Source organism: Tachypleus tridentatus, chromosome 9 (genome assembly GCF_004210375.1).
Source record: "Tachypleus tridentatus isolate NWPU-2018 chromosome 9, ASM421037v1, whole genome shotgun sequence".
Lineage (NCBI taxonomy): Eukaryota > Metazoa > Arthropoda > Merostomata > Xiphosura > Limulidae > Tachypleus > Tachypleus tridentatus.
Genome location: NC_134833.1, coordinates 79,307,453 through 79,334,698, shown reverse-complemented (window position 1 = coordinate 79,334,698; position 27,246 = coordinate 79,307,453). Strand labels below are relative to the sequence as shown.

The 27,246-nt window shown below is 31.0% G+C and overlaps 1 protein-coding gene across 4 annotated transcripts in view; it reads left to right on the top strand.

The window, feature by feature from the left end:
* LOC143225576 (uncharacterized) overlaps positions 1 to 27,246 on the top strand; it is a 46,936-nt gene that overhangs the window by 8,102 nt on the left and 11,588 nt on the right. The window contains exons 2-5 of one of the 4 annotated variants that reach the window (XM_076455269.1): positions 7,524 to 7,587; positions 12,280 to 12,416; positions 17,755 to 17,815; positions 18,169 to 19,536. In XM_076455269.1, coding sequence (XP_076311384.1) covers positions 7,577 to 7,587; positions 12,280 to 12,416; positions 17,755 to 17,815; positions 18,169 to 18,232 — 273 coding nt within the window. In that variant the 5' untranslated portion in view covers positions 7,524 to 7,576 and the 3' untranslated portion in view covers positions 18,233 to 19,536. Of the gene's footprint in view, positions 1 to 7,523; positions 7,588 to 11,491; positions 11,803 to 12,279; positions 12,417 to 17,754; positions 17,816 to 18,168; positions 19,537 to 27,246 lie in introns of those variants that run through there. The other 3 variants (XM_076455267.1, XM_076455270.1, XM_076455268.1) reach the window with 3 other exon arrangements.

Here is a 27,246-nt window from a genome sequence, read left to right as displayed (position 1 = left end):
CTATTCGAAGCAAACAAACAAAACTGTAGGAAAAGTTTTACTCTTTTGATTTTTGTTTCCATAAAGTAATGTGGAATGCGAAACATATTCAACCAACATGGGAAATAAATGCTTCTTACATTATTTTGACATAAAAGAACGAAAGGTGTTCTTACTGCTTTCAGTTATTACAAAATATTTTATATTCATAGTGTCTCTTTCACAAACTTAATGCACGTACACCAAATTATATTCTATTCGGTGCTCAATTTCTGTAGAATATCTTGGTATCTGAGAACCAGAACCTGTTTTGAATATTAAAAGCAGAAACACTATGATTAAGTTTAATACTACCTCACATGTATTATCAGTTGATATTTGACTGATGTAGTTTATTATATTACTTCCTTCCAGCCCCATCACAAATAATATCTTTATTAATGCTTGGTTTGTTATTTTACACGACAAAAGTTATTGTTTTATAGAAATATGTGGTATAAAAGGAGGGTGCAGAATGGTATGGTAAAATATACTATGATATACTGCACTATGGTATGTTACAACATAAAATTATAGTATATATAATATACCAGAGGTAAGTAATATATTCGATGGTACAGTACAATACTATTACACTATAATATGTCAAAATAAAGTACAACTTAGTATAGAATAATATAACATGACAGGATATACAGTACATTACTAATAATGTGGTCAAGTGCTGTATAACGAATCAAAAGACTATTTAAATTGACCTCATCAAAATCACGCGTGTACACTGGTAAACTGTTTAGAAACTTTCATTATCAAGTTTTTTCCTTTGCTTCAAGCCCTCGTCACATGATTAATTCTCTCTAGTCAGTTTTGACGTTTTTCTTATTTAATGAGCTTCAGAGTTAAAACCATACTCAGTAACGAATACGACAGCTTCGAAATGTCTTTCTTTGAACATTAGCTCGTTACTCTAAATTTAAATGTTCAAAATAGAGGCAGAACAGTTGAATAGGTGTTGAGGGTATTTTACAATACGATAAAACAACTCTGGTGATATATCTACATGTGACATACTTGGATTTTTCCTTATTTTTAATATTAAAGCAGTTTACGAAAAGAACAGTTCAAGTTAGTTAAGACTAAGACAATAATCAAAATCATCGACTTTTTTCACTTCAAAATGATACATGTCACTAATAGAATAACTTTTCTTCAACTTTTATACGTGGATAGGATATTTAAACAACTGCTTATCTTCAAATCAGTGACCTTAATATGTCTTGGTGATTTTTGTAGGCTTACTTGTGTTTTATACGTACAAAAGAAATAAGAAAACGACAAAAAAGTTGGGAAGTGCAAAAAAAAAAAAGAACTTTCACATTTACTATTTAACTTCTGGCTTTAACTCAAATGAGTAATCAGGCTATCTTTATTGCCCAAACTCTATAAAACCACTAGACACCACGTTCCACTGCCCTCGCGTGACTAGATGGATGACATTTGAAACTAGGAGACACGTGCGTTCAAATGCCGTATGAGCAAGTTCGGAGTGCAGGATTAAGGGTGTAATAAGAGGAAACGAAATCGAACTGCAGGGTATGCTGTTACTATAGGTATTTTTAGAACTTAGTTGGCTTCCATTTGAACAACTGGACCAATCAAATTATGTGATTAAATGATATTACGTTTTTGTTCGTTGGAAGAGCTTTGCTTAGAACAGAAAAGAATATATATATATAATATATAAAATTTATATATATATATATATAAAAGTGTTTCATTGGGTGAAGAGCTGACACAGCTTAATAAATATTCTTCATAACAAAAATATATTTACGTAATATAAGTAATGTAGCAATCAATACAACTATATAGCATGTCAGCTCTTCTCTGCAACTAAAAATATACAATGCAGAAATTGATTTTATATTAGAAAATACACATGACTTAAAAGTGACTTCAAGAACTAATAATTCTGAATAGCGTTATATACAGGGTGGCCCGTAAGTTCCTACCCATCCATATGTTATTATGTTATATTATGTTATACTAATGATGAGTTAAAGGCAGCTGTTACCGCGGCATTTGGAACAATAACCCTTGCTATGTTGAGGAAAATGTCTCACAGAACATGGCGTCGCATAATATTATGCAGTGAGAATGAGGGACAGCACACAGGTACACTGTATACATAAGATATATGGATGGATAGAAACTTACGAGCCACCCTGTATGATATTTATAAAAAAATACTCGACAAAAACAACAATTACAACAAGGGATAACAAAAAACATTTACATAAAAAACAGCAATTACAACAAGGGATAACAAAAAACGTTTACATAAAAAACAGCAATTACAACAAGGGATAACAAAAAACATTTACATAAAAAACAGCAATTACAACAAGGGATAACAAAAAACATTTACATAAAAAACAACAATTACAACAAGGGATAACAAAAAACGTTTACATAAAAAACAGCAATTACAACAAGGGATAACAAAAAACATTTACATAAAAAACAACAATTACAACAAGGGATAACAAAAAACACAAAAACAGCAATTACAACAAGGGATAACAAAAAACACAAAAACAGCAATTACAGCAAGGGATAACAAAAAACATTTACATCACGCCTACAACATTTAGCAGTTACTGTACCTTAAAATATGTATATTTGCAATAAAACTACGTAACCTAAACGTTTTCTTAATAGTAAAAAAATATTTATCAAAATAAGTGAACTTTTACTCTTTTTTTTTTTTTAACTACAGAATCAGATTATTGGTTGAAACTGATATTTTAAAAGTTGTGAAAGCGTGTTATTCTAGTCTTGGCTGTATCTCCACTTTCTGACAGTTCCACGATAAATGATATTGTCTCTCCACAAATCCTTAACTTTTGTCGTAACGTTATCCACCGAAAGTTTAATACGTTCTATAGTATCTTGTTTCACAGTGCAGTGCCACCCTATTAAAGGATAAGGGGAGATACAGTAAGAATTGCTAAAACGAATCAGGACAGGGTGGGTGAGTAATTGATTAGTTTGCAGGTGTTCGTTGAAAGGACTATTCCTTCAATCCTGTTTCACCGGATCTTTAGTTAAGTTTTCATCCATCATGCCTTCTTATCCTTCACGTATGATAGACATAAGTTGTACAGAAGGTGGAATTTTATGTTCCGTTGTTTTAAGAAATATCACAACATTTATGTAAAATGTATTCTTTATTTGCCACAAACTTTTCAAAGTTGTATCTGTATCACAGAGGAAAATTTACACTAATGAAAATCTAAAGAAGAGAGTAATGGATGACAAGTCACGAGTCTTAAGAATAATAATCAAAATGTTCTTTTTTTATTTTTCTATGATCACGGCAAAACCACAAAATGTCTAATAATAATTTATGATCACTTGGAAAATAACTGAAGAAACAAAATCCGTGTAATCACATGATTTTTCTAAATTACATAATACCAAACTGAGTCGAACCTGCGATATGATTAGGTATATTAAATACTTTTCCCTAACTAAGCTACTGTGTCTCATATATTATAGTAATCATTCTTTATGTTTCTAGCTTTCTTAAAAAAGTAAATTAGAATGTTGTACTAGAACAACATCGACTAGATTTTGAGCTTTGAAGACTTTTACTTTTTTGCACAACGCTTCTGTCTGTATGTTTCCTTAAAAACAAAGAAGAAAGAACTGAGAAGATCAACGCTTGCTCAGATGAGTTCAATTTATCTGGACTCATATTTGAATTTCACTGTTTCAGTTTCTCGTCTTCAAAGAAGTATGCATCAAATTAATTTATATGCAACATTTAAATGGTTGTGATAGCTAATATCGTAAACTCAAATATTTCATCTTCCCGTTTATCTATTTGCATGGCTTGCTTCTTATCTCAAGTAAAAGTTATGTTACAAAACATGTCTTCTTTATCTTTGTTTGTAGCTGTTTTTGTTTCATAGCTACTTTTACTTCAAACTTTGCCTGTTCCTTTATATGTTATCGCAAACTGATAGCTTAACCACGTGGTATAACAATACTGTAAGAAGAATACAACTACATTGTAATTCTCGACGGTAAATATACATGTATCTATACTTTTATATTTGCTCGATTTTTGAACAATAATTGATAAAAACTACTTGAAACTTTGCATGCATGTTCTTGACTTGCAAAAAATATTAAAAAATAAAAATTTGGAAAAAATATTCAACGGGATAAAAGTATGGGGAATTATAGCGACTTTTCAGGTTTACCTAAATCAGTTTGTTTGTAATTGATACTGACATATAAGGAATTGTTTTAAACAGTGACTTAATTCAGATATAATAAACCTTGAAATTGAAGTTTCCCTTAAGAGTTTTAAGGTTACCTGGGGATTCTGAGGAGTGGATAGAGGCATTCACAAAGAAAAATAAAAAAAATTGCATGAGCATATATGACCTCGTTCAGTATAAATATTTATAAACTTAGATTTTTCGAGTTTTCGTAATGGGATTTCCAAATGAAAAACCAATGGTGTTTTAGGGTGTTTTTTTTCAGGATTAACTACATAAATTTGCATAAAACTAGCATGAACAGGTAAGTTTTAATCTTTTATGTTATATAATTATATATGTTTTCAGAAGATGATAGCCTAACCATCTGGCTTAACGTTACTGTTGTACGAAAACTATATTCATAATTTTATACCATAATTTAGAAATTATTTAGATTCCAATCCTCAAAAACTGAATAAAACAAGTAATTCATCGCTGTTTCAGAAATCTCTGAAAAACAAGTTTTCTAAAAATTTTATTATCACGATTCTATTGTCAAACTTGCTCTCTGCTTTAATGGATAATAATACGAACTGAGATTCATATGTATATATACATATATATTTACCCCAATTCCAAAGTTCGGATCAACATTTAAAACTATATTATAGAAAGTGTTCTATAACTATAACCAAACATAATATTCAGAAATAAACTGACTTTGTAACTACTTTCATGACAATTGTGTTAAAATCATAAACTACAAGGAACACATTTTTCAACTTTTAGAGTACACTTTCTCTTCTCTGGTAGGCCCACCATGGCCAGATGGTTGAGGCACTCGACTCGTAATATGAGGGTTGCGGGTTCGAATCCCCGTTGAACCAAACATGCTAGCCATTTAAGCCGTGGGGACGTAATAATGTTACGGTCAATCCTACTATTCCTTGGTAAAAGAGTAGGCCCAAGAGTTGGTGGTGTGTGGTGATGACTAGCTGTCTTCCCTCTTGTCTTACACTGCTAAATTAGGGACGACTAGCGCAGATAGTCCTCGTGTAGCTTTGAGCGAAATTCAAAACAGACTTATCTGGTAACCCAGATGTTACAGTACTCAGAAAATGCTTTCTCTTATCTAGTAATTCAGATTTTACAGTTTTCAGAGCACCCTCTATTTCTCTTACCTCACAGCTAAGATGTTAGTTTTCAGAACACTCCTCTTATCTGGCAACTCAGGGTCTACAGTCTTTACTGACCATTTCTTTTAATTAATAATATAAGTTTTTTAAAACAACGTGAGTAACATACATTTATTCACGAATTATATATATATTGTATTTTATGAGGTTCTAGTGCTTGCATTCAAAATTGCAATTGGTTTTTATCAAATATCGTGGAATAGTTTTAAAATCGAAAAAAAAATATATAGGGACACTTTTTTGTCTTTATAAAAACGAATAACTGTTAACAAAGTGCCTGCGAATTCTAAGTGTATGATGTCAATAGGAATTTAAGGACAAATAAAGTCGTTATGAAAAATTTTCACTCATAATGAAGTTAAGAATATATAGAATATATTACACAAAATACAAGTATTTGTTAGCAAACGTTTTTGTTTGTATGATTTTAAGGAAACTTTAAGACTTAATATCTAATTGTTAGCGAGTGTTATTCAACTACTAACGTTTTCATGTCTCGACCTCGGATTAAGGCGTGGGCTTACGGGGCTGAAGCCCAGAGCTTCACACTTGCACGTAGAGGTTCTGTCTCGAGGGGGCCTCTGTAAGTTGAAAAGCCTAGGGCCAATAAATCTTTAATCTGGTTTTGGTTAAGATGAATTGAAAAATTTGTGAATACTAAAGCGTTGATATACACATCGTGAAGAAGAAACAAGAGTCCGTGCTATGTGTTTCGTTGTCAGCTTCCTAGATTTTAATAGTTAAGCTGTCAAGTGGGGAGTTAAAGAACGAATTAAGCCGCTGAAACGTACATATGCGTGTTGCTAAGGGAAAAATACGTTATAGTGCAATCGCTGTTTTTAAGTTAGAATATTTACGTTATCTTGAGCAGAATGAGACTCTTAATAATTTACTGAATTGTACAATGTTTTACGTTGCACTGGAAAATGTAACATTCATCTCAAAAGAAATATTAAACTAGTCTGTAAACTGATCAGACTGTTTGTTGTTTCTTATGTAATTCATATGATATATCAACCCCACTCTCAGAATGTTCATTGTGAAACACATATAAATGTATTGTTTGAAAACACTTATCCAAGATATACGTTTGGTCTATTTACTTGTGACGTCACGAACAGGAACAGTGGCGTATGTGTCTGTATGTGTTTTAGTTGTATTTTTTTTTTCATCAGATAAATCCATACAGTAACTATCAGTAAATAATATTCTAAACACATTTTATTTCGACCCTCAACCTGTATTCATTATGCGTCAAATCGTAGGATTTTGAAGCATAAATGTTTTATATATTCACTAAATAAATCCGTATTTTGCTAGAGACTAGGTAGGATAAACTTCTTCCATAATAACACTTAGCTTGGAACTTAGTTACAGAACAAATTCAGATCTAATAGTCAGATAGATAAACCGCATATATCAACAAAAAGTACTGGAAAAACATCAAATGTGTAGACTTAGTAATAAGTTAGTAGTTCAGATGTAATCCTAAAATGACTTAATTTTTTCTAACTCCTTGCTTTCATTTAGTGTATTTATAATTCAAAACAAATGCAAAATTATAAACCACAATATTTTAAGACAGAACTCAGACAGAAGTATGTTTGCGGACTTACAACGCTATAAACCGAGTTTCGATACACGTGGTGGGCAGAGCACAGATAGCCCATCGTGTAGCTTTGTGCTTAGTTCAAAACAACTGAAACAAAACTTAGAATCACGTACTTGTTAATGCTTCAAGTAGTTCTTCATAATTGTATGAAAAATAAATAAACAAATAAAATGACAAATGGATAAAACTAACAAGTTGTGATAATCTCCATACTTTCTTTTAAATGTCCTTCTGAAACAAATATATTAATTTTATATTTTAAAAAAAGTCTTATCATACCTAATAATAAGTTTTAAGCAGAGCCCCAAGCAGAATTTTACGGAACAACGAACGCCCGTTGACGGTTAAGCAAGCGAGTTGTAACGGACCGAACATTCACGTGATTCAAACATTTGAATTCGCAAACGTCTCAACGACGAATAGTGTGAATATTATTATGAATATATCTTGTTTATCGTGCAGGTTGTTCTTGGTGCGTTATTTTTTATCTCAGAACAAGAGACGTTATTTCATAAATGAATTGGAGGTAAGTAAAATTGCTAGAGGATTAACATTTTTCTGTTCAATATACGATTATTTTTATCTAGTTTAAGAAATAAGATGTTCACGTTTGTGATATCCTTGCATTACTGCTTTTTACGATTTAAGTAATGGCTATTATCGTATATTATAATTAATATGAATAAAATCCTGCTAGAGCACTATTCCTTGTCTTTGCCTTGTTCTTTAGTGTGATATTATTACTATGTATTTACTTTTTATTTTCAGTGTGAAATTACTATAATAATAATCTCCAATACTTTATTCACTTGGGCAGTAATTCTACAATTTTGTTCCTGTGTTTTTAAGTGTTATTTATTAAAACATAACTCTGCCATACTTTTCAATGCTATTTCACTACAGTACTTTTCTCTAACTTCATTGTGGTATCACTAAAATATTATCTATCGTCTTACTGTGATATCAATACTACTATTTTCTAACTTCAGTGTGATATCACCATAATATTATTCTCTAAAAATACCGTTTGCAGTGTGGTATCATCATTACAATATTACTCCTCTTTTCTTCTTTGCGGTATCATATAGTAATGCTGTATATATTTCAGTGTGATATAACAGCAATATCATTCTCAATCTCCTTCAGTATGTATTATTGTACTTCGGTGTATATCGCTACAATGCTGTTCTATAACGGCTGATGTCTAAAGTTTTCTGTCATATATAAAAAAATATCAAAAACTTTCAAGTTGAGCATACTAAACTATACATCAGCACAAATTTTCGTATTATTATTATAACCTTTTCTTATTACGTATAATTTTCATGTTTTAATTGTAATAAAATTATTCACTATGGTATTCAAGGTTCTTATTATTATGCATATAATATATGCTAATATTATTAATAAACAGTCTTACAAGTTACTGTAAGCAGTTCTCCTATCCTTACAAATCGCTTCATTATGGTGTAACTATTGACAAATGTTCCTTTCGTAATATTTAGGCATTGTAATTTTGTCACTGATAAATTAAACATATTTTAAAAAAATCATTGTTTACCTGTCAAAATCAAACTATATCAACATTTTTTTACTTCTTTGTTGTTTCTTCTTCAATAAGCTTAGGCATTAGTTAAAAACAAACATAATTTTGTAGCCCTAAATCCTCTCCCTACTGAGTTGGTTGCCGACGGTTTACCCTTCAACAAGTGTAATCATTTCTTTAACAGAAAAAAAAACCCAAAAAACAACCAGAAACTAGAGACCCAATTGTGCTTGAGGGGATCAATTTGATAGTTCAATCTTACTCATGCTGGGAATTCCCTTTTAGAGACTGAAAGAGCCTCACGACTAGAAAACAAATTCTAGTTACCAATAAGTGGTCTACTTGTATTTGTACGAGGTTATTTATTTCCCTCACGTATTTTGGGCAAATATTTTTATATGAAACTGAATTATGAGATTAATACATCTTTTTCTGTTTAAAGCTGGTTTTGCAGCTTGACTAAAGTCTATAGTGCAGGTTAGGTAATTATAATTCATATGCTTATATTAATATTATATTATATAATATCTTTATATTACTTATATGACAAACAACTCACATTAACATCTGCGATATTTATATGAGAAACAGCTCAGATTAGTCTCTTTGGTAGGTAGATGATAAACAGCACAGACCAAAGTCTGTGATATTTATATGATAAACAACTCAGATTAATCCTTATGCTAGTTAGATGATAAATAGCTCAGACTAAGTCCTGTGATATTTACATTATAAACAGTGCGAATTAGTATTTATGTTAATTGATTAATAGCTTAACTTACTCCCTATGCTAATTAGATAACAAACAACTCAGATTAATCACTATGATATTTAATTGATAAACAGCTCAGACTAATCTGTGCTATTTAAATTATAAACAGTGCAAATTAGGCGTTGGTTCTTAGTAAATGAACGATATTAAAATCAGGTTTTCTGCAAGTTTCGCTTGTTAGAGTAGAATACATAATACAGACGTGATGTCTTACAGTGTATTTGCTAATATCGTATAATATACAGAACAGTGTTCCTACAAGTACGTATCGTTTCTATTTAAACAGCTATTGGCAGGCCACTCTTACTATATTTGAACCGATATCGTGTTGCACAGATAAACTTTCTTACAGCGTTTTTACATTAATGTTTTAATCAATATATAGTTTAAGTGGACATTAATTTAATCCGTAGGCTCACACACAAACTCAGAAAATAAAAAAAGCAAAAGAATTATGCAGTTTTTCTCGAAGTGTGTACTAGGTGAACCTTGATAGTAGCAAGACTCATTTTAGATTTAGATGTAATTTCTTAAAACATAAATAATTACGATTCATCTGTAATCAACTTTAAAACCTCAGCTTAAAACTGAATAAAATTTTGAAGAGAGACTAACTACGTCCATTAAAGTTTAAAATGTATTACATGAATATATGTGTGTGTATGGTGTTTTTCATCTTCTCGAACATACGAATTTTTTACGCCATGATAGATCTGTAATTTAATTATCAATTTTACGGTATATATCAGAATACCAATAGTATTTATGTGTCAGTACTAAAGACATTGCATAATATGACACAATAAGACAATAAATTAACTCACTATTTTATGGTATATAAAAGAATACGTACAGTGTTTGTATATTGGTGTGAAGACAATGCATAATGTATATCAATCTTGTAGTACACATTAGGTTTATTGAATTATTTAGAATGACGGTACAATTGTCCTATAAATTAACGTTGCTACAATTTAGATATCGAATACTGAGATATTTTAAATATTAATATCCAGTGCACTACAAAAGTAGTATATAACTCATTTCTCTACTACCTTTCCTTCCAGTTTAAGTGTGGAGTCAGTCTATAACACAGTATGTCGAACATAAATTCAAATGACATTATTTAGAAAGTATGTCTTTCATACCAGATATTTTACACATTTTAACAATATTCCTGCATTTGTATTGCACATAGATGGACATAAAGATATTGCTTTTAACAGTACATGTCAATATTTTAAGTAACTCGTAGTATTGGACAATTACATGTTTAGTTAGAAACCTAGTGAGCTGAATAAAAAAAATTTAATAACACCAGTTATTACATTAAACAAATTCCTATTTTAATTATTACAACGTTTCGATATAGTATAGAGTTGTCCTTAGGTAAAAGTTATCTTACACTCAAAACAAAAAAAGAAAAGGCAGTTGAGTTTAACTCGTTTTGAACACAAATATTTCCTGAGGATGACACTTTGGGTCAGAACGTTGTCATAAATAAAACAAGAACTTGCTTATTGTAAAATCTGGTATTACTATATTTTTTAAAAATACAGGACAAGAGTTTAACAGTGTGTAATAGTTTCGTTTTCAGTTATTTAGTGTACTTGTGAATGAGTGCATTAGTTCAGTGCTGTTTTTTAAAAACATATTCTTCCCTTCTTTAAACGCTGTAACCTGTAATAAAATATTATTTAATTAATATGTAAAAAAAAAACGGTACTACAGTTCATGCCTTTCAGAATGTTTAGAAATAGACAACAACATTGGTTTAGCTTTAACAATATTTGTTTTCTGAAATTGTTAGTAGAATACATATTATATGGGTCGGACTTCATAACTTCTATGTTGTTATTGTTGATTGATCAATAGTCAGGCTTTGAACAATGCATGATCTTAAATATTGCAAACTCATTATAATACAGACAAGGCTTTGAACAATGTATGTATACTGTTATTGTAGATTATCATCATACCCGACAATTTGTCAACAGTATATCAGTACTCTAGTTAAATGATAGTACTCGTCAAACTGCCAACAATATACTTATGTTGTAAATGATAATGATACCTGTACACTTGCTAACAATATGCTTGTAAGGTACGTGAATAATTGCTTCATTCAAGTTACCAAGAATATGTTGATATTGTAGAGTGATGATGATAGCTGTCAGTGCCAACAATACATTAGTATTGTACGTGAATGATGGTACCCATCAAATTATCAGCAAGATGCTCGTATCGTCCTCAGTGTTAATAACAATTGTAAAGCAGGCCTATCTTTCTATGATGTTCATTCCGTTATTGAAGCTAGTTACTAGCAGACCTCAGGCTCTCAACGATGTTTAGATGAGTACATTGATTATACCCTGTAAATATATTGTACTACAGGATAGGCCTTTTACAGTATTGATATGTTGGTATATTAAATATATGATATTACAATGTTTATATGCTGTCAGTGTAAACGGATAAGATTTTCTAGACTGTTTAATATGTTATTGTAAATAGTTGCTACTATACGCTAGGTTGTGTTTTCAGTACTGACTGAATGATGGAATCATACCTGGATTATAGAATAGTATATACACTGCTTCAGTGTTTATTGTGTAATGTTATTATGATACTAAATACCAAACTTTCACCAAAATGTACAAGTTCGTTTATAAATTTAGCTACAATAACAACAAGGACTTTTATAATATTCTTATAATTGGTATTGTATAATTACTAAAGTACACGGAGAGTCTTCGAAAGATTTTTTTTTATTTATATTGGTGTAATTATATTGTGAATAAAGTAGAACTCAAGTTTAACAATATTTGTATGACAGAAACATTTAGAATGTAATAAAAAGTCCAACCGTCATATGTGATTTTTGCTTTTCTTTTCTTTAGGTATAGAAGACCAAAATTGGTTGTCTGCAATACAAGCAGGCTTCCACACGTACCAAACATGGTGTCCGACGTTTCTAATTGTTGTCCTTCCACAAACTTAAGGCTCTATTTTTGTTCCTGTACACAAAGGATACAAGGTTAATATGCTGTTACTTTGTGTGTTTGTGTGTGTATTATATATGAAACGTGTAGTACAGATTTGATTATTTACATGTTAGTTTAAAATATAGCAATAGGGTCATTTTGAAAAGGCTTTGTGTGCTACTGCAGATTGACAACGGTATTGTTTAGGAGTTCAACAATGTTTGTATTCTAATATTCTGCATAAAGAGTAGTACAGATTAGATTTGTAATATATATATCGAGTTCTTCAAAATTATGTGGATCAATCTCTAATCTCCAACGAAATTTATGTACTGGAATAGAGTGACATATAACTTGCTACAGTGTATGTTATGCTATTGTAAGTTATCATTATTAGAAGTTAGCTCTAGAAATAATTAAGTTGTTGTTAGCATTGCAGATATATGACAGTACCTATTTTTCTTTAACGTTTGTATGCTAGTGCTGTGTAAAGAAGATTGTAGATAGTACAAGTGTATCTTTCAATAACGTTTGTGTGATAGCATTGTGTATAGATAATTGTCAATAACATAAATGTAGCTTTCAACAATATTTATATGCTTCTATTGTGTATGGACGATAATAAATAATAAATGTCTGGCTTCCCAAATATATGTATAGAAGCACTTTGTATAGATGTTAGTACAAGCCAGTACATTTAAAATATTTGTGTTACCATTATAATTAACATTAGTCTATATTGTTAATATTGGAAATGATGACTGTACAAAATGAGCTGCTTGTATGGCGATACTGTGAAAAGAAAGTCTACATCACGCTTTGAATAACGTTTGTATGTCAGTATTGTAAACTGCTAAAAGTGTAGACTTATTAGCCAAGTTCAATAATTACACTCTTATTACATTTAAATTATACCACAGGTCTATTCTTTTACAACGCATATGTTTCTGTTGAAAGATTATGGTACAAGTGAGGCTTCCTTACAATGTTTAAGCTTTTGTGTAAAAGTACAAATCAGGATTTGAAGAGTGTTTCTAACGCTGTTAAAATAAAGATATTTTATTGTATATCACATTGTAAGGAATGTTCATAAAGTTGTAGATTCGTAGTCATCCAGGCCAAATTTTCTAGTGAGCGTCCTCGGTTATTGTTTTAAAAATGTTGTTATATATCAAGTTTCTAACAATGTTTTTGTGCTGACATTGATATATATCAGGATATTAACGGTATTTTTAAACAGGTATGGTGAATTATTATCAATAATACAAGTGATATTTCAATCAGTTTATGCGTACACGTCCAGTTTTCATTGATTTTCCTATGTTGTATTCTAAATAAAAGACAGAGGAGATCATTCTTTCAATTTTGTATTCGGGTGATACTTCATAAGTTGTTTGGATACCTCACAGTACAGATCAGAATCTGAAAAGTGTTTTTATGTTGATACTGTAAGTAATATACATGTAATGCTCTCAACAACGTTTTTATATTGGTACTATACAAAGTATGTCAGGATATCAACAATGTATATTTATACTTCGATTTGTATATATGCCTGGCTCTCAACAATATTTAATTTTTGACACTGTAAATAATATACATATTTAGCTCTCAACAATGTTTATATGCAGGTGCTGCACTTAAAAATGTTTTTACGATGTTTTTCAATACATTCTGTTATATTTCAGGTGAAATAACATTTGTGACATAGTAATGTAAGTAAATGATGTATTTAAAGTCTCAACAATACTTATAAGCTGTATATTTAAGGTTTTCAAAGTTTTTCGCGTTATTACAGTGTTACCAGAGGTCAGTCTTTCTACAGTATTTGTGCTGTTGTTATAAAAGATAAAATTCTAAAGTCGTTAGAATGACGATGAAATTGTACTTAGACAACTGTCAAGATTACTTTTAACAACGTTATTGTGTTGGTATTGTAAATATTCTGCAGTACAAACCAGTTTGTCAACAATGTCTATGTGTTCTAATAATGTATACAAATGACATTACAGGCAAGGTATTTATAATATTATACTAAATAGGTAGCAATATTTCAAAAATATTTTATACGTTGTCAGTTATATTATATATTAGTATGGGTCAAGCTTTGTGTCATGTTTGAATGCCATCATTCTGATTTAGTTGTAGTACGAGTGATTTTAAGCAAAATTAATATGTTAGTATTGGACATTCACCATGGTTTGAAAATAATGTTATATTTAACTACAAACATTATAACTAATACGTCTGTTACTTATATGTTAATGCTTTACTTGAAGTTCCTATCTAAAGTAAACTTGCATACACGTTGATTACTTCACTATGATTTTGATTGATAAGTATTTTATATACTTCGCAAGAATTAAGTAAATCATTTAAAACAAACATACATTTAAATTTAGTTTGAACACTTCTAACATCTAATGCTTATATATTCTATAATAAGAATAAAAATGTAATTTTGTTAGGCCTGTAATTTCTAATGCAGTTTAAGAAACTAAATAAAAATCAAATATTTGTGTCTTTATTTAGATTTTTTAAAAAGAAGTTGATACATTAATATCATTTGTAAAACCCCAAAATTTTCAAATAAAGAATATTTGAGATTGGCGTTTTTTTGGCACAAAACAATTAGGTTACCTAGACTAAGAAACAATAGCTGAAGATGTCCTTATTTTTTTTCTAGGACGACCACAGACTGATTGATCACTTAGTGTTTGTAAGTTTGAGATAATACAACGAATTGCTAAACTGCTAAAATAATGAAAATGCAAAGAGTACTGTTCAATATTATTTGTTAATCGTCTTCGAATCAAGATGCAAGAGAATTGTTTTAAAATTAGCTTACGCTATATAAAACTAAATTACTTTGTGTGACAATTTGTTTCCTTTGTTTGGAAATGCTTATTTAAAAAAAAAATCTGCTATTGGTTATTAACAAGATATTAGAGCTGCTACATTAAAGTCAAATGTTGATTACAGTGAAATAATTATGGGAATTCTTGTTTTTCTAATGTTCTTAGAGAAACCAGGAATCAATATTTAATAATTAACAGAACCCAATATATTTGAACATTATTAAATTTAAATAAATCGGTTAATATAGCTAACAGGATTATTACAATACCAGAGCCGTCATGACCAAGTATTCATAATGTTAGGGCCGTGGGATCGAGTACCTGTCACACCAAACATGCTCGCCCTTTCAGCCTTGGGGGTGTTATAACGTGTGGTCAGTCCCGCTATTCGCTGGTAAAAGAGTAGCCTAAGAGTTGGCGGTGGGTAATGATGACTAGCTGTCTTCCCTCTAGTCTTACAGTGCTAAATTAGGGACGGCTAGCTCAAATAGTGAGAAATTAAAAAAAAACAAATTACAATTTTTATGTACTATATTTATTTAATTAATATTTTCTTAATTCAAAAGGGCAGGACCCATAGATAATTCACTAGACATTATTTTAATTTGGGTATTTTACGACAGTGTAATTGCACTTAAGGCAGAACGTAAAAAGCATAAATTTGAAATAATAAAACATACAGAAAAATGAAGTATGTCACCTATTTTATGTACTAAATAATGATCACATTAGTGATCGAAACATCGTACGTGTTCTAAAACAAATTCTATTTACTGGAAAAGCTGTAAGTTCAAATAAAATACAATTATTCAGTGAGTAAATTGAAAACGAATCCATTAAAGAGTATAATGTTTTATAAACAACTTTTCCATCATAGACTTGAACTCCGTTAAAGTGTATAATGTTAGATAAACAGCTTTTTCATCAAGGACTTGAACTTCATTAAAGTGTATAATGTTTTATAAACAACTTTTCCATCATAGACTTGAACTCCGTTAAAGTGTATAATGTTAGAGAAACAGCTTTTTCATCAAGGACTTGAACTTCATTAAAGTGTATAATGTTTTATAAACAACTTTTCCATCATAGACTTGAACTCCGTTAAAGTGTATAATGTTAGAGAAACAGCTTTTTCATCAAGGACTTGAACTTCATTAAAGTGTATAATGTTACATAAACAACTTTTCCATCATAGACTTGAACTTCATTAAAGTGTATAATGTTATTTAAACAGCTTTTCCTTCATAGACTTGAACTTCAATGGAGTAAAATTTGTTCCTTAGAAATAAAACAGTTTCCACTGAAAGTAATTTATGCATAAAAGAAGATGGCATCTCATTACATTAAAGCTAAAAATATAATAAAACTAATCTCACTATGGAAAAACACAAGCTAATCAACTACATGATACTTTAGTCAGAAGATAATTTTGGCAATTTTACGTTTGAGAGTGCCGATTTTAAGAACATGTGATTAAAAGTAGAGAAGAATGTTTTGCATTGTAGCAACCATAGCACATCTGTTATGTTCAATGCCGACCAGGCCTTTAACACGACACAAGGGATATCAGACCGACTTGGATAGTAGAGGTTGAGACGCTGTTTATATCATAAAATATATTTTATGATATTGGTGTATACATCCAATTATATTGATCTATTGGCGCGTATAGTACATAAATGATACTCAAAATATACTCTGTTTTCAAAACCTTAGTTTGTTTGAAGGACATTTAACTATATATAGTATTGCTCTTCAGTTATTCTTAAGTAGTGTATACAAAAGTAATATACTAATTGTTGATGGTAGGTGATATATTTCCAAGTTAGTCTATGTTGAATCAGTATATTGTTCATTTTTTCTTCTTTGTTTTTGTTCTTGTAGCTAAAAGAATATGTGTGGAAATTAAATAACTAACACTTTTGAAACAGGTAAAACAATTACAATGAAAACATACGTTCTACTTCGAAAACCACGACTTTTCTTTTGCGTTTCAGTTCACAAAAAATTGCCGATAATTGAGACAAAGGCTTGTTGGTGGAAAAACGTATAACGGTACTTCCACTGAGGTTTGATTCACAAAGGGCAACTGAAAGTATTTTCTTATTTATGGTAAATTCACAGGACATACAAAAAATAACAATATTTTCTTCAGAATGCCTATAATTTTATTTTGATATGCACAAATGTTCAATGGGTAAGGGTATATCTGATTCATTTTAATGGTACAGAAAAATAAATTGAGAATTTTATTTTTATAATTACTAAAATAACATTAAAAGAAGACTATTTTAAATATCCGATATCACAGTTTATTGCTTAGTACTGAACGAATGGGGAAGAATATATTTAGGTGAAAAATAACAAGCTTAAGGAACAACAAATAGGTTTGAATACTTTTTATGTTAGTTTATAAATCACCACGTAGTGAATTATTAAATACGCACCATACGGTACGTACTGCTTTATCTTTTTCAGAGGTTGATTATTTTGATTCTCTGAATATAATTTTTATTCTTTCTGTCTTGTACAGTTTATGAAATGTCGCTACAGGGAACGAGACCTCATTCGATGCTCGACGTGCACTTGAACACGTAAGATTTACATTAAATCTCAGTAGTTTTATGTGTCACCTTTTCATCTTAATTTCTGTAATAAAAAAAGCATTATTCAATTATCGTCTAAGACAGGTACAACTCTATCTAACAGTACTCTCTTCTGCTGTTCAAACACTTGAAGGTTTATCAAGAATCGAAGCTGTTTCAAAGTGCAGTTTCAGAAATTATCAGAACATACAGAATTCAGTTTTATTGTAGTGATAAACTTTGAAGAGTTTTTGTGCAAACGTGTTAGATCGGTAAATCTATTTTATTTAAGTTTCTTTGATTTTACAGGATGTTAAAGTTATAATATCTCTCATATTACACGTTCTGATACCTATTTATAGAACAGCAGATTCACCCTGGACCACGACTGTTTCGTATTCTATTTACCTTCTAGTCCTTCGCTGAAGACAAACTGCAAAATTTTGTTGTTCTTAGAAGCTCTCAGATTGTCTTATTATTTACTTAATCATTATATGCCACTAGCGTCCAACTTTTATGTCATATCTTAGCCTTTAATTTACAAACAAAACAGTAAGTTACAATGAACTTCAAATTTAATTTTTTAAAGAAGAGACCTGCTCAAACACTGCATTTATATTAGATGCAAGTTCAATCTGAAAAGGCTTGTTTTCCCCTTGACGACAAATGGATAAATACAGAACTAGAGAATTCAGTTTTACTAAGTTTATTTATAAGAATTTCAAGAAAAAAGTTAAAATATCCATTCGTAGTAGCATAACGCGTAGAAAGTAAACATTCTAGAAAACAAAATATCTCACGCTAAAATAACTCATAAATAGCTCTACTAATAATTTTATCTTCCCTAAACTAATAAATATTCATTCTTCATATATATCTCTATAAAAGTCGCCAAACATATTTTTGTGCCATTCTTGTAATCAAATGAGCTGGTTGAACATGCACAAATTATTTGGTTTAATCGTAAAATGACATAGTGGACTTTTTGCGCTGTATCCAACGCAAGTGTCTATCACCAAATCTTGAGTTTATAAACCTTTAAACTAATCACTCAGCCACAGGGACCACCCTAATGGTAAAGTATGTTTTATCTCTGCAAGCTACCAAGTGAATTGTTATGTATTGTATATAATTTCACGATACTGCATGTTCTACTGATACAGTATGTTATATTTGTACTTGTCGCTACGTACATTAAGGAATCCCATTTTTTTTAACTGTTATAGAGTTAAGATGAACATATATTAATTGTAAATACTCTACCTGGGTAAGCCACCAAGTAAACTTGTGAATAATTTTTGGTAACTATTGAACTGTCACGCCCTATACCTGTGTAATAATCAAAAATCAAACATATATTCAATATGAAATGATAATGGTTTAAAGTGATGTGTTTTATTGTTAAACCTAAGGTTGTTAATTAATAAGCAGATGAATGGTAACTATTCTAACACATTCCCGTCCTGATAAATTGTATTTAAATTGTTATATGTTCCTACTGAATGAAAGTAGAACGCATTAATTGTGAATAAATATTTTTGATTTATTGTATAAAAGATTTATTTTCACATTGAGATTTATGGTTTTGTTTCTATCGTTGATTTACTTGTGTAACTTGTTTTACTCATTTTTACATTGATGGGTCTCTTTACTTTTTTAACTGATCCTTTTACTTCTTTTCTGTTTACATAATAATCCGAAAAAATAAATCATTGATATTTCGAGCTTCTCGCCTGTTTCTGACATGCAATATATTATATTTTGTTGACTGGCGTGCCATCTAGTGTAGACTGATATCTTCATTTAGGAATAACGAAAATTAACTAGAAAAATAATTATAACATCATCATCAAACTATACAATTGTCTTTTCGTCTCGCATCCTTAGTCAATGAAACTATGAAGGGATTTTTGTGACGTTAATATTTTTTCTCTTTTTTTAATTCCGCTTTTCTGCAATTCGCGTCTTGTCCATCTACGTCTATTTAGTAGAATTAACTCTTATTTATTATTCAGCCATTTATTATAGATTCCTGGTATAAATGAATTTCGAAAATACTGAATTGTATAGAAATTGAATAATGTTAAATACTATGGACATATTTTAATTTTTGCAAACTAACATTTTATTTATAGTAAATACTACTGTTGTAATAAGTGAAAAGTAATGTTATTTTTTACACGAGAAATAGATATGCGTGAACCTAATTCTGAAATTAATTGAAAGATTTTCAACATCAACTTATAAAATAATTTGTGTTTATCCCTATGAGGTTAGCTAATTTTGTTCATCAGCGAAAAGCGGGTACAACCAATGGCTCGTAAAGTAGCCTCGATGGCCCTAGTATCTTTGAACAGGAGTCGTCGAGACTGGGTCGCATTATATTTGTGGAGCAAAACGTTCTGCGCAAGTCTGCACAGTTCACAAATCAGTTGATGAACCGTTAGAGGAATTTGTTTTTAATTTGAGGTGGTCATGGGCGATTTTCCTCTCAACGTCCTCCTGGAATATGTCATGAGTGACACATAAATCTTCATTAACTACATGCGTTTCTTGAATAACTGACCTAAAAAGTTCGAACCATAAAGAGAAACCTTTGGCCTTTGTAGCTCAGGTTGACGATACGTTCAGAGTAGAACTCAGACAACCACGCTTACCCTGGAAGTAAATACCCGAGTGCCTCCTGGTATGATATTGACATACTTGAACCACAGTATGCGTTTGATAAATAAAAATCAAGTAATGAATAAAGGTTTAGACTCAGGACACATTTGTTTCAAGAGGGAACTCACGTTGTCAGATAAAACGGTATATTTACAATGTTTCTGTTATTTTGAAAATTAACTCGCCAGTACTTTTATAGCAATTACTATGAACCAGCACACCTTAAAATACTGCGTATGAGTTATATACTCTCAAAGCAACGGTTGTAATGTTTATATAATAAGCATATCCACTTCGATAATTTATGCATTTACTGAGTTTCACATGAAAACTTGGAATATTAGTTTGAGTTTCTGTTGTAGATCTTATATGTGTACATACGTTTTTACACATCATGAAAAGTGTTTGAGGTTACAAATTTCCAGCTAGATTTGACGGTCACGGATATTTTTATTTGCAGTATTATGTAAATTTCACGAAGCTGAGCTGATTACTCACCTTGTAATTGTAGTTTTCTTACATACGTATTTGTCTTGTTTGTTTGTTTTAAAACAAAGCCTCGTGCCCACTATATGGAATCGCACCCTGGAATTTAGAGTTGTAGGTCAGTAGATTTATCGCAATCCATCGGAGGACTACACATTTGTCTCTCCACCTTATGCTACTAAGAACCAGAGGTTTCTCACATGTCTAGTGTATTTCACTATATTTCTAATGAGTACATGTCCATATCAGGAACCATAATGAAAAATGATTAAAAACTATATTATCACTATTTTCTTGCTCTTCAGTATAATTTTTGGGTTCGATTCCCCTCGGTGGACTCAGCAGATAGCCCGTTGTGTGGCTTTGCTATAAGAAAACACAAGCACACAGTATACTTTTTAGAAGAGAGCAGTGAACGAAAGTGAATTTTATTGTATTACAAAACAATAACAAACGTGATTCTTAACGTAAACTAGCATTTAGTTAATATAGTGATAAGCAAACAACAGCAACAACAGAAAGCTAAAACAAAAAGAAAAGTATTAATACAAACTTGTCACAAATATTGAATAAACAAGTTTTATCATTGACTAGTTTATACTTTTGTTTATAAACACTTCTGCATTACATTCGTTAAAAAAGATTCCTTTATAATTTCTTTAAAATGATTTTTTTCTTCGTATAGCATAACTGGACTGTTAAACAACAATTTCAACAACATATTGCATGTAGAGATATGATATCTCCTGATATCAGTTTTTAATTGACTTTTTTTTCCTATCAATGATAAAGTAAACAAGATCTCTTTCCCTCAGTATACGTACAGAAACATATAGGCACACTCTGATAAAAATGACAATTTATAAGGTACACTCAGGTTAAAATATCCACCCATAAGGTACATTCTGATCAAAATGTCTTCTTATTGTGTACATTCTGGCCAAATAAATTTTGATAACAGAATAGCCTAAGGAAAGTCATTTTGATTACAGTGTTTCTTATAAGATGTTTTAATAAGTGTATTTTATAGATAAACATTTTGATCAGCATATAGCTTATGAAAATGTATTTGATCAGAATGTACACAATAAGAAGTCCCTATGATTACAATATCTTTCTGTAGATTATGCTTTCATCAAAATATCCTTCCATAAGATACGTTCTGATAAAAATATCTTTCCATTAGGTATTATAACGGATTTACTGTTATATAATTATTTTAATATCGACGTGTTTCAGTTAAATATATATTTAGACATACATGTAACATATACTTTTAAATGTGCATTGGAAAAATCTTGCTTGTTCCCTAATTCGTAAAATATTCTCGAGTGTAAGAATCAACGATATATGTTTTACGAAAGCGCTAACGTTTCGTCAAGTATTGTTGCCAGCTGAAATTTTGAGAATCTTGTCTAAAGATTATAAAAGTAGTCATCGCAACACGCGATTAAACAGTTTATCTTGCTGGTTTGATATTATTAATTTACTATAAATCTCGGAAGTTGTAGTTATGACAAATGCTTATTCATCAGGAAAGTATAGATGTTTGATCAGAAACGTTTATAGGTTATTAATGTTAGAAATATCAACTTCAGTGAATTCACATTGGGTATGAATATTTTAAAGAAAATATTATATAACTTCAGCGGTGAAAAATTAGCTTGTAAACAGCGTGAAACCAGCAAGTTATAGTGAGAACTAGCTAGCTACCAGTTAAGTGAACTATACTAATATCAACTCGAAACTAATTCACTCATTGTGAAACGTCAAAAATATTCAGCTACAGACCAAATAGAAGACTCAAAATTGTTTTTAAGTTTGTAAAACTTGTGTATATAAAACATTATTTGAAAATAGCATTATTATAAATTGTATTGTTATTTGTATATTAAATTATATTTGAGTTAAGAAAGCTGACTGTGGGCATCAATCCTGTTGGAAATCATATATTTGGTACATCTCGACATTTAATTAACTTATAAATTAAAATTTCAGGCAATTTGAAATTGTAATAAGTAACATAATAAATTGTAGTCTCATGTCCATAATCTGAATCAGAGACCAAAACTAATGTAAATTAAAATCTTAATTTAATTTATATTTATCAGTACCAACAAGATTTGATCATGTCTGATTATCAAGGCTTTCTTGAATCACCTTCCTTGGAACAACTAGAAAAATATAACAAAATTAAATTGCTCAAAATTGCCAAAGTTTCATAATTAGATGTTAAAAGTCAATGAGAAAAAAACGAACCAAAAAGCATATTGTTGAAAATACTACTCGATAATGATTTGTTGTCTGAGAAAGCATTAAGATAATACTCTAGTGTCCCAACTGGCCAATTATGGCTGAGTGATACAGATAATTTAGAGATCCAACTAAAACTCGTATAAAGCCCGTATCAAAGCCCAAAAAGAGCAAGACCGTATTGAAGCTGAAGGAGAAAGTAAACGTCTCGAGACCAAGGGCGAACAAGCTCGTATTGAAGCCAAAATAGAAATTAGGTTGAAAGAAATGGAAATTAGACTCAACTATGATCGACTAAGAAAATATCTCAACTTTGAATTCAATAGATGTAACATCATTTAATGAAAATGAAGTTGATAAATATTTTCATCATTTTGAGAAGGTTGCACAAATCATTGAACGGCCCACAGAAAGATGGTCATTATTATTACAAAGTGATTTAACTGGTAAAGTGCAAGAAGTTTATGCCACTCTCTCTAGATAATTCTACAGATTATGATAACGCTAAAGCAGTCATTTTCAAAGCATATGAGATACTACTGGAGTCTTACCACTAAATGTTTCGAGGTCATTATAAGCAAGACAGTCAAACTTATGTGGAATTCGCCCACGAAAAAGAGGCTTATTTTGATCATTGGTGTAATTTTATGCATGTTGGCAACAGTTTCAAGAAACAAAGACAATTATATCTAATTGAGGAATTTAAATGTTGTACTAGTGACGATCTCAAAACTTACGTGGATGAAAAGAAAGTTATCACTACAGGAAGCAACTGCTCTTTCCGAAGATCACATTTTAACACATGAAATTAAACAAGTAATAAAAATAGTTATACCTGTTAAACATAATCAACTCTTTCTGTTGATTACACTTTAACACATAAAAACATTTTTCATAAAAAGACATTCCTGCCATCTCAGCAAAAACCTTTCTCTGTTCATCCCACTAAAGTTGAGTATTCCAAACATCCAAGCTCCTCTGGTTCGAAATCTTCTAATAGTATAGATAAAACTTCATCAAAACCATCAAGGTCTATATGCAATTTTTGGAAAACCTGATCGTCATATCCGATTGTTGGTGTTTGAAAAAGAAAAGGAGGTGGCACCCAATTCGTTCGTGTTCACATATGGACATAGTTTCACTGGATTCCTAGTGTTGTTGAGTTGGCTACTGATATAAAAGCTGATGTATTTTGGGATGAATTTGATCTTTTTTGTCTTCGACAAATGACGTAGCTAATCCCATACTTATATGTTTTCTACATGATACTGGGGCGACTTAATAATTGTTGTTAGAAAGAGTATTGCCTTTAGATTCGAGTTCTGCCACTGGTGAGATTTTTGTTGCTCAGGGTATTGAGGATAGCTCTGTTAATAACATTTATTTAGCATCAGATCTAGTTACAAGATTAGTTGTAGGTGGAGTACGAAGTACTCTGCCAATTAATGGTGTATAATTATTGTTGGAAACAAGCTGGCTGGGGGATAAGTTGTTGCCAAACCCAAAATGATTAGAGTGCTGATCAGTGTTTCGTTTAATTCAGACAAAATCAAATGATGAACACGTATTCAGAGGACCATATCATAAATCTGTCTCGGACATTTTTTGAGACGGGAGGAACTTGTGAATAATTGCCCTACTGACAAATTCCTTGGTGAGTAACAATGACGGATGTGAGAGATGTAGTTCACCTGGTAAAGTTCCGTTTGCTAGAAATAAACTGATCACTTATTAAGAAGAGGATCCGCAGATCTTTTCACTATTTAAATATGCACTCCAACTAGAGAAAGTTCCAAGTGGTTATTTTTGCAACAGTGGTGTGCTTATGAAAAAATGGCGACCACTTGATGAGGACTTGGCTTTAGTTTATCAAATCATTGTACTGAAAACATATGATTCTGAAGTATTGAAAGGTGCCCATGAACTTCCCTTGAGAAGTTATTTAGATGTCAGCAAGCCACATAATAAAATGATTAGACAATTATTTTGGTCAAAAATTAAGCAAGATGTTTCTCAGTTTTGTAAAACTTATCATACCTGTGAATTGATTGGAAAACCGAACTAGAAGATTCTTGTTGCTCGTTTGAAATTTATCACACACTTCAAAGAATCCTTCTATCGTTTAGTTATTAACTGTGTTGGACCTTTACTATAAACTCGATCAGTTTTTGTTGACTATCATGTGCTCATCCACTAAATTCCGTGAAGCTATGCCCATAAGAAATATTTCAGCCAAAAAAAAATCAAAGGTTTTAATTATTTTATTTACTTTTGTTTGCTTGCCCAAAGAAATTCAGTCTAATCAAGGATCAAACTTTATGTAGGGGTTGTTTCAGTGATTTGTTTAGCACCGAGCTGTTAAACAACTTACAATCTTGATAATGAGAAAAACTGGGATGAAGGAGTTAATTTATTATTATTTGCACTTCGTGAATTAGTTCAAAAGTCATTAGGGTTTAGCCCGTTTGAATTGGTGTTTGGGCATTCAGTATGTGGTCCTTTGAAGTTGCTGAAAGAACGATTGTTGGATGATGACCTGAATCAAATGTACTTACTGGATTACGTTTCAAAGTTTTGGTCCAGACTTTTAGGATCCTACTAATTAACTCGAGAAAATTTGAAGTCATCTCAAGGTAGAATGAAAAACGTTTATGACCACAAGGCTGAAGAGCATAAGTTCCACCCTGGTAACACGGTCTTAGTATTGTTACTCACTATGGGACATCCATTCAGGGCTAGATATCATGGTTCGTATGAAGTTGTTCAGGAGGTCGATGATACAGACCATGTTGTAAAAACATCTGATTGTCGAAAGGCTACCCAGCATTGTCATATCAACATGTTTAGGCATTACCACATCCGAGGTACATCTGAAAATATTTTAGCCACTGAATATTCTCCTGATGTTGATGACCGTCTCTTTGATTGAGACACCCATAAATTTGAAAATATTGGCGGTGAATGCAACATCAAACTGAGTAATTAAGAGATCCTGACTAATCTAGATTCAAAGCTCGATTATTTGCTTTCTGAAGAAAAAATCAACGTACTGGCTTATTGATAGAATATGAGTGTATATTCCTGGACGGTCCTAATTGATGTTCCTGATGTTGATGTAGGTGACGCTTCTTCTGTGAAATATCATCGCTGTCATGTGAATCCAGTCAAGGCTGAAAAAATGCATAAAGGGATATCTTATATGCTGAAAAACGGTATTTTAGAAGCTAGTAAAAGTGATTGGTCTTCACATTGTGTACTGGTTCTTAAATCTAATGGTTCCATTAGATTCTATACAGACTTTCACAAAGTAAATGCTTTGACAAAGACAGATTCTCATCCCATTCTAAGAATAGTAGATTGTATTGGTAAAGTTGAAAAAGCTATATATATCGTAGAATGTGACCTGCTGAAGGGGTACTGAGTTGTTCCTTTAACTGACAGGGCAAAAGAAATCTCTGTTTTTGTTACTCCTGATGGATTATAAAAGTACAATTTAATGCTATTTGAGACGGAAACTTCTCAAGCAACCTTTCAACAAATGATCAATTAATGTTTCAACAATCTGTCAGGTGTTGGAATTTATGTTGATGATATTGTAATTTACAGTGACGTGGGAGGAACATTTAAGAGTATTACGTGATGTTTTTGACAGGATTAAGAAAGCTAATCTCACTGTAAATTTGGCAAAAAGTGACTTTTGTAAAGCCAAAGTTCTTTACTTAGGTTATGTTATTCTAATTCAAGCCAATTTTGATTGTATTGTGAATTATCCAGCCCTTACAAACAAGAAAAGTTTGAAGAGATTTTTGGGAATGGTTGTTTATTACGGGAAGTTTGTAAAAAAATTTTCTGACATCACAGTACCACAAACAAACCTATTGAAGGAAAATCAAAAGTTTAAGTGGTTTGAAACATGTCAATTTGCTTTCGAAAAGGTCAAACCTTTGTTGTGCACTTGCCCTTTATTTATGGCACCTGACTTTGATAAGTCTTTCGCATTAGCTGTTGATACCAGTGATTGTTGAACTGGTGCCATT